Source organism: Saccostrea cucullata, unplaced genomic scaffold, assembly GCF_032062105.1.
Source record: "Saccostrea cucullata isolate Sc308-1 unplaced genomic scaffold, CSIRO_AGI_Scuc_v1 ctg7145, whole genome shotgun sequence".
In the NCBI taxonomy this organism is placed as follows: domain Eukaryota; kingdom Metazoa; phylum Mollusca; class Bivalvia; order Ostreida; family Ostreidae; genus Saccostrea; species Saccostrea cuccullata.
In genome coordinates this window covers 17,340-26,531 of record NW_026928204.1, presented here as the reverse complement: position 1 = coordinate 26,531, position 9,192 = coordinate 17,340, and the positions used below count along the sequence as shown (strand labels likewise).

The window sequence follows — 9,192 nt, the reverse complement described above, 5'->3', positions numbered from 1 at the left end:
ATATGAGACGCCACCACTTGCAGGTGGAGATCTACAAATTTTGTCCTATACTTGGCACTCGGGGCCATTTAGCAGTGATGGATCTTTTTCATGCCAGCACTTAGAGAGACACAGAACCTCTGTTTATATGGTCTCATCCAAAGGACCAGTCTCCACATCCCACAGTGGGATTCAAACCAGTCAGCAAAGGATAAAATAGTTTGTGCCTCTAGAGCAGACGCTCTAACCACTTTGCCACACAGATGAATGTTGTGATATGTTTTGCGTGTAATTTTAAAAGTATCAGTATTGTAGTTTCCAACAACTGCTCTCTCATCTTTAAGTGTCTGTGATGGCAGCATTATAAATTTGAGAATGTGTGTTAGTATCAAGTGTAGGCTATGCTGATCCACAGTATAGATTATAACATTGTTATATTTTTTGTAGATCACAGAATGCCTAAGAAGAAGAGCTGGAAGAAAGCTGCTGTAAAGAAGAAAGCATGTAAGGCAGATGTGGGTGACAAGTACCCCACAGATGCTGGCCACGTCCAACTGTCTGTGCCTCTGGGTGTAGGCCACGTCCTAACACCTATGACATCTGTACCGGCAGGGGTGATCTCTACCACCCCTGTGACAGTGGTCTCTGCGGCTCTCCCTGAGACCACTTTGACTCAAACTATGCCTCTGGCTCAAACTATGCCTCAAATGTTGCCTCTGGCTCAAACTATGTCTAAAATGTTGCCTCTGGCTCAAACTATGTCTCAAATTTTGCCTCTGGCTCAAAAGTTGCCTCAAACGATTACTCAGAATTCCTCTCAGTTGCATACTAAGGTTATCTCTCAGATTACAACTCAGAATATTACACCGTTTACAATGAACAATTTACTGAATGAAGCAACACATGCACTGCAAGGTAATTGTATGCATCAGAATTCAGATAATCTGGTGTTTGGATCTTTTCATCAGGGAAGCATGAGATTTTCATCATTTTCAAGAGGTAATCAGTGTACATGCAATTCACTTATGATGTTGTCAAATTCATATGAAAACTTTATGTTTACTAGTTCCTTTTTAGATCAGACTCTGCTCAAGGGAGATAATTTGTACAACACAGTTGTGAAGAATCTTCAGCGTGCTGGAAAACTTAAAAGTAGATTACTGATGTTTGATGAATTACCAATTCATATTGATTCTGGTGAAAATCACCACATGGTTGAAAAGTTTGATACATTGTTTGGCTTATTAGTTACAGATGATAAGAGAAATCAAATTCAAACTCTACATGAATGTCTGCAACAAGCATTGGGGTTATCTAGGTATGTATTAATAATGATTGGCTCAATATGTTCAGCACTGTACAAAGCTTCAGACAATGATTTTTATTTTTTTGACTCACATTCTCATGGGGAAAATGGTTTGTCTGAATGTGATGGAAAGTCTTTGATAAGACACAGTTGCTGCTTAGATGATTTGTTAGGATTTCTGTATGCAATGTATGAAAGTATGCACATTGAATTTGCAACTGAATTTGAAGTGATGCCTGTTGCCTTTCGTACACTTATTCATAGCTTCCCTAGTAATAATCAAAGTGTACATCAATATTGTAGATTAGATCAGTCAACAACTGCTCTTACAAACAAACAATCTGCTGGTACCAATACTGGTCACTTAAAAACAACAGCATTAAAGAAAGATAAAAAGGATTACATGAGAGAATATATGAGAAACAAGAGACAGGATCCAGAGTTCAAAGACAAGGAAAGGGACCGTATGAGAAACAAGAGACAAGATCCAGAGTTTAAAAGCAAGGAAGTGGACAGTATGAGAAACAAGAGACAAGATCCAGAGTTTAAAGACAACGAAAGAGATCGTATGAGAAACAAACGACAAGATGCAGAGTTTAAAGGAAAAGAGAAGGACAGTAAGAGAAACAAGAGACAAGATCCAGAGTTTAAATTTAGGGAAAGGGACAGTAAGAGAAGCAAGAGACAAGATCCAGAGTTTAAAGTCAGGGAAAGGGACAGTAAAAGAAACAAGAGACAGGATCCTGAGTTTAAAGACAAGGAAAGAGACTGTATGAGAAACAAACGACAAGATGCAGCGTTTAAAGGAAAAGAGAGGGACAGTAAAAGAAACAAGAGACAGGATCCAGAGTTTAAAGACAATGAAAGAGATTGTATGAGAAAGAAACGACAAGATGTAGAGTTTAAAGAAAAAGAGAGGGACAGTAAGAGAAACAAGAGACAAGATCCAGAGTTTAAAGACAAGGAAAGGGACAGTAAGAGAATTAAAAGGCAAGAAGAAGAGTATAGGCATGATGAGCAAATAAGAGATTTAAAGAAGAAAAAAGAAATGAGACAAAATTCTAACCAGTTAGAAAAAGAAAGATTGAAGATGAAAGAAAAGAGAAAAAATGAAGAGTATAGATCATCAGAAAATATTACTGCAAAGCAATTAAAAGCACACTTACGGGGAAATTTGGACTATATTGAAACTGAAAAACAAAGATACAGAAAAAGTAAATTTGGAGTTGATGCAATTGAGTGTGTTGACAATTTTCACAACAATGTAAGATTGGGTCCTGTGTTTGTATGCACATGTTGCCATCAGACATGGTTTCATGAAAGTGTTTCAAATGTAGATAATGTTTTGTTGGATGCTGAAATCAAAAGAAAGTATCTTACTAACACAAAGTCTGTAAATGGGCAGGAATGGATATGCAACACTTGCAATTCAAGTTTAAAAGAAAGTCGAACTCCAAAACTCTCTATTGCAAATGGAATGATATGGATTCAAAAACCAAGTGAATTGAATCTGTTACCATTGGAAGAAAGACTTGTATCCTTAAGAATTCCCTTCATGCAGATAAGAGAATTACCAAGAGGAGGGCAGTATTGTGTAAAAGGAAATGTTGTAAATGTGCCAGTTGACATTCAACCAACAATCAATAGTCTTCCCAGGAGACTTGATGAAAATATTACAATACCCGTGAAGTTAAAAAGAAAACTGTCTTTTCAGCACTCTTATTGTCATGAAAATATCCGACCAACAAAGGTTCTGATTGCTTTACATTGGTTAATGAAAAACAGTGAATACTATCAGAATTCAAACATAAACATAGATGACAACTGGTTCCATGAGGTCACCAATTCCGCAAGCGAATTAATGAGAGAGTTTATAGAGGGTCACACCAATGAAGATTCAGCAATACATGACCAATCAGATGAATCAGACTCTGATGAATTCTGTGAAGTTGATAGTGGTAAGGATGGAAATCGTGATACTCTACTAGATAGTGACTCATATGACATGAATCAGATCTTCACATTTGCTCCAGGAGAGGGACAGCGTCCACTTAGTTTGTATCAAGATCAAATGGCTGAGTATTTGTCATTTCCAACAATATTTTGTGGTAAAGGAAGAGTAGAAAATGATCAGCGTCAAGTACCTGTTTCATATGCTGATATTGCCAAGTGGGAATTACGAAGTGTTGATAGACGTGCTGCACAGTCGGTACCAAATTTGTTTTTCAAACTGAAAAAGATTCAACTAAAACAGGTAACAGACAAATGCAATTTAGCCCTTAGGAAGTGCAAAACAAAGGGGAAAACCTTTACTGCAAATGAAATAAGAAATCCTGATCAAATCAATGACATTGTTAGACACAATGAGGGATTTTATGTTTTCAAACAGTTGAGAAATTCTCCTCCTTATCTTGAAACAAGAAAGAAAGATGTTTTTGCAATGATACGACAGCTTGGTCTACCAACTTGGTTTATGTCCTTTTCTGCTGCAGATACACGTTGGAATGATCTGATCAGAGCACTAGGAGTTTTAAACGATGACAAACAGTACACAGATTCTGAAATTGAGAGCATGACATGGACTGAAAAGTCAAAGTTAGTTCAGAAAGACCCAATTACATGTACAAGGTATTTTGATCATCGTTTTCGGACATTTTTGAATACTGTGCTTAAGAGTGATCATCATCCTATTGGCAAGGTACAGGACTTCTTCTATAGGGTTGAATTTCAACAAAGGGGATCACCACATGTTCACATGATTGTTTGGATTGAAAATGCTCCAAAATACTTAGAAAATGATAACAAGGAAATTGTTGAATTTGTTGACAGCTACTTGAAGTGTGAAAGGAATACAGAAGACAATTTGACAGAATTGCAAGTTCATAAACACTCACAAACATGTAAGAAAAAAGGAAAGGCTGTTTGTAGATTTGGATTTCCACTTCCACCACTCCAAGCTACTATGATATTAGAACCTTTGGACAGTGACATTGATAAATACAAGAAAATGCATAAGACTATGCAAGACAAAGTGAATGACTTTAAAAATGGATGTGACATAAGCTGCACTTTCCAAGACTTTTTGCAGAATGTACTACAACTATCTGAAGATGATTATATAAAATGCATCAGAAGTTCTTTGAGAACACCCAAGGTATTTTTAAAACGTAAACCCTGTGACTTGAGAGTGAATGCTTACAACAGTACTCTTCTTCATGCTTGGGCAGCAAACATTGATATTCAGTATGTTTTGGATCCATATGCTTGTGCAATGTACATTGTCTCATACATAAGTAAATCACAAAGAGGAATGAGTGAGCTGCTGAGTAGAGCTGCAAAAGAAGCAAGAGAGGGCAATCTTGACATTAAGAGACAAGTTAGACACATTGGAAATCAATTTCTTAACAGTGTTGAAGTTGGAGCACAAGAAGCAGCATATCTAGTTTTGCAAATGCCCCTTACAAAAGCATCAAGAGATGTAATGTTCATAAACACATCTCCAGTTGAAGACCGTGTAATACTTGTCAAACCTGATTCAGAACTTGAAAAGTTGAATGCTAATTCCACAGACATAGAATGCAGTAACATAGTCAAAAGATATGCAAAACGTCCAAAACAACTTGAAAACTGGTGTTTAGCGGACTATGTGTCACAGTTAGATGTAGTTTTCCCAAAGGAAAGTATAAGTGAGCTGTCTGAAATGGAAACAAATGACGATGAGAGACACCAGTCAGAAAATGAAGATAGTGGAACTGATACTGAGGGTGAATTTAAAGAAGACAGCACGTTAGTTGTGTTGAGAAATGGAATTAAAATCAAGCGCAGAAAAACACCAAGAGTTATAAGATATGTGCGTTATAGCTTAAAGACGAACCCAGAAAATTACTATAGAGAAAAACTAATGCTGTTCACTCCATGGCGAAATGAATGTTCTGATCTTCTGTGTGGACAGCAGAGCTTTGAGCAATCATTTAACCAGAAAAAAATTTTCTTGGCTCAGAAAATCAAACAGTATGAACACAATGCTGATGTGCTTGAGCAGGCAGAACAGATGGCACAGGATGATCTGACAGAAGCATATGATGAATTAGCTCCTGGTGCTCAACAAACTGATGCAGATGATGAATATGAAGGAAATGTTGATTCTGAAACATTTGTTCACTTTAATCCAGAAAGGCCAATTGAACAGAGAGAGTATGATATAGGAAGTGATGTTGGAATTCCATCAACAAGACAACTGAATGAGCAGAGTTCTGTTAGATTACCTGATGACGAGTATTTAAAGCTTGTAGCCAGTTTAAATTTGAAGCAACGCGAATTCTTCAATCATGTTATGCAATGGATCAAGTCTAAACAGGAACCAATGCATGCATATCTTTCAGGAGGTGCAGGAGTTGGAAAGTCAGTGTTAATCAGAGCACTTTATCAAGCTTTACATCGGTATTTATGTGCTAAGGAGGGTGAAAATCCAGACGATATACGAATTCTTCTTTGTGCATACACTGGTAAAGCTGCGTTTAACATTGGTGGTCAAACAATTGCTTCTGCATTTCACCAGAAAATTAACCAAAGGCAGCAAAATATGCATTGTGATGAACTCAACACATTTAGAACTAAATACAGAAATTTGTCAGTTGTCATCATAGATGAAATTTCAATGGTTGGCAATGCAAAGTTAGAATTTATCAATGGCAGACTTCAGCTTCTTACTGGTTTGAAGAGGCCCTTTGGAGGCATCAGTATTATTGCTGTTGGAGATTTCTTTCAACTGAAACCAATTATGGATGGCTGGATTTTTCAAGATTTAAAACAAAATGCCCAAGCACTTGCATGTAATCTTTGGAAAGAAAACTTCACCTTATTTGAGTTAGATGAAGTAATGCGACAAAAGGATGATTTAGAATTTGCACAGCTTTTGAATCGTCTTCGTCACAATGAGATGACTTCTGAGGACTTGGATATAATTCACAGGTGCATCATTGCTGAAAATAGTCCAAATTATCCACACAATGCTCCCCATCTTTTCACAATCAATGCAAAAGTAGATGAATATAACAATAAACTTATAGAGCAACTTCCTGGTGAAAAAGTCATTGTGAAAGCTGTCGACAGTGTCCTTCAAGACCACAGTAAGACTGTGAAAGACCGACTACTCAGATCATTGCAAAATCAAGATGATGTAAGCAAAACTGCAAATCTCATGACAAGACTTACTCTAGCCATTGGAATGATGTATGACATTACAGTTAATATTGATGTTACTGATGGCTTGACAAATGGTTCATCATGTACTGTATATCTTGTTGAAAACAAATTACCTAGCGTATCAAGGCCAAGTATTGTATGGGTGAAGTTTTTGGATTCTGCAGTAGGGAGAATTGCTCGACAGAAATACAGACATCTTTTCCATGATGGTGTTATGGATGATTGGACACCGATATTTGACTGTCAGCGATCTTTTGTTTTCAATTCAACTACATATCAAAGAATACAGTTTCCTTTAAGACCAGCTGCTGGTAAGACAATTCATAAGGCTCAGGGCTGCACTGTTGATGAAATTGTAGTAGATTTATCTCAGTCAAGGATGAGGAAAACACCTCACATTCATTATGTAGCTCTTAGTAGAGTTAGATCTGTTGACAAGTTGCATATTCTGAATTTCAATGAGCAAGCATTAACTGTTGATGAAAAAGTTGTAGAAGAAATGAAAAGAATGAGGAAGGATGCACCTATAAAACTGTGTTATCTTCCATTGTACAAAATAGAGCAGAAAAAACTAAAAATTATGTTTAATAATGCAAGATCTCTTCACAAACATTTTGATGAAATTAAATATGAACCCAATGTTGTAGCATCAGATGTTATTGGTTTTTCAGAAACAAGACTAACAATCAATGATGAACAGAATTTTATGATGGAAGGTTACTTGCCTTTGTTTAATCATGAAAAAAGAAAAGACAGCAATCGGCCTCATCATGGAACAGCATTGTACGTTAAACAAGACCATTTGATGACATGTATCTCAAAATTCAGTAACACTTTGCTTGAATTCATCATAGCTTTAATAAATTTCAGAGACCTTGGAGAAGTGCAGATAGTTGTTTTATACAAGTTCCCAGCATGTTCTTTTAAAGAATTTGAACATGAAGTTATGTTACACTTAAAACCTTTTGTGGACACAGAGAAAAAATTGATAATTCTTGGAGATTTCAATTTTGATTTGTTTACAGGTCACAAAGAATTTCTGAACTTTATGAAGTTGAAGTTAAATTGCACACAATTGATAAAAAAGGTAACTCATGATTCAGGTTCACAACTTGATTTGATTTTCACAAACTTCCCTCATTGTGAAACTGATGTGATTGAGGCATATTGGTCGGACCATAAAATGATTTACTGTACATATACTTTATAAATCTGATACAAGGGACGCAAGAGTATTTATTTGGGGGAGATACATCATCTTGTCCCCTCTCCCACCTACCAATGTGCCACTGTCACTTAGTGACATTTGGTACATTGATTACTGTATACAGGGTTATATTCGCCCTAGCTGTGTTATTTTCAGCCTTTCACACAATTTTTCAGCGTTTTAAATTATCCCCAATCGCAGTTTTATTGAAGAAATCATACTGTGTTCTTTTAATTTACCCTGTTTTAAATTTGTCTATACCTCAAAGATGGATAACAGTGGGAAAAATAAAATGGGGCGAATATTTCCCTGTATACAGTATCTTATACACACCAATTACTTGATGTAAAAATTTGTTTGTTTTTAGTAATATGTATACTTTAAACTATTTTTTATATGCATGCATGGAATAGCCTAAAAGATTTGCAAATAACTCATTAATGATCACAAAACAATCGTACTGAACAGGAATCCTTCATTATGACTTTTTATTGTGGATTAATTTTCAACAGACAATTAATAAATGTACAAATAATTGAATGTTGCATGTTAAAGTAAATTCATGTACCATCAATAACAATCATTCATGTCAAAAAAAAAAAATGATGATCATTGTACATATTATGTTTTAATTAATATATAGAAATTATGAATTTGTTTGTTTTTAGTAATATGTATACTTTAAACTATTTTTTATATGCATGCATGGAATAGCCTAAAAGATTTGCAAATAACTCATTAATGATCACAAAACAATTGTACTGAACAGGAATCCTTCATTATGACTTTTTATTGTGGATTAATTTTCAACAGACAATTAATAAATGTACAAATAATTGAATGTTGCATGTTAAAGTAAATTCATGTACCATCAAGAACAATCATTCATGTCAAAAAAAAAATGATGATCATTGTACATATTATGTTTTAATTAATATATAGAAATTATGAATATACTGTATTGATGTTTGTGACATAATAGTTTTACCCTTACTGTTTAGATTCTTTTCTTTAATGATTATACATATGAATATCATGAACTTGTATTTTGAATATCGGTATACATGAAATATTTTGAGATTACATGAATTATTTACAAAGTTTTCTTTAAAGAAAATAATGAGTTCTGCTAAATAATTATTAGAGTTGTACTAGAAATATACACTTGCATCAAGTAATTGGTATCTTTGATATATGTTAAACACTGTATTCTATAATTTTATGAAGTAAATTCATCGAATATTACCGGCATCTGTTCATATAAAATTTGCTGTATAGAAATATTGTAAGTTTATAAATGTTACTATGTCTTGTGTCATTTAGTCCCTGCTGAACAATGCTGGAGTACATGAGAGTGTTAACTTTTACAGTGTACATGTATATGAATTAATATTTTTTCCAGAGCAAATATTTTTTTTACATTTGTTTTGAAATCATGTATGTTCATTGTATATATGAAACTTTGTGTTGAAATAATTTGACTTGAATTTTATCT

General features: G+C 34.8%; 1 protein-coding gene across 1 annotated transcript; it reads left to right on the top strand.

Moving 5' to 3' along the window:
- The first annotated feature begins 434 nt into the window (after positions 1 to 434).
- On the top strand, positions 435 to 7,588 carry LOC134276764 (uncharacterized). Its single transcript, XM_062759050.1, has 5 exons — positions 435 to 894; positions 1,057 to 1,297; positions 1,589 to 1,902; positions 2,236 to 7,273; positions 7,516 to 7,588. Exons 1-5 carry the CDS (start codon positions 435 to 437, stop codon positions 7,586 to 7,588), a joined length of 6,126 nt encoding a protein of 2,041 aa, XP_062615034.1.
- Positions 7,589 to 9,192: the final 1,604 nt, after the last annotated feature.

What these genes read in the sequence shown, in the direction of transcription:
- LOC134276764 (XM_062759050.1), top strand. Translation starts at nt 435, where the DNA reads ATGCCTAAGAAGAAGAGCTGGAAGAAAGCTGCTGTAAAGAAGAAAGCA. An exon ending in AGCAACACATGCACTGCAAG is followed by an intron (nt 895 to 1,056) that starts GTAATTGTATGC and finishes GTTCCTTTTTAG; the next exon opens with ATCAGACTCTGCTCAAGGGA. An exon ending in TAAAGGAAAAGAGAAGGACA is followed by an intron (nt 1,903 to 2,235) that starts GTAAGAGAAACA and finishes GACAAGATCCAG; the next exon opens with AGTTTAAAGACAAGGAAAGG.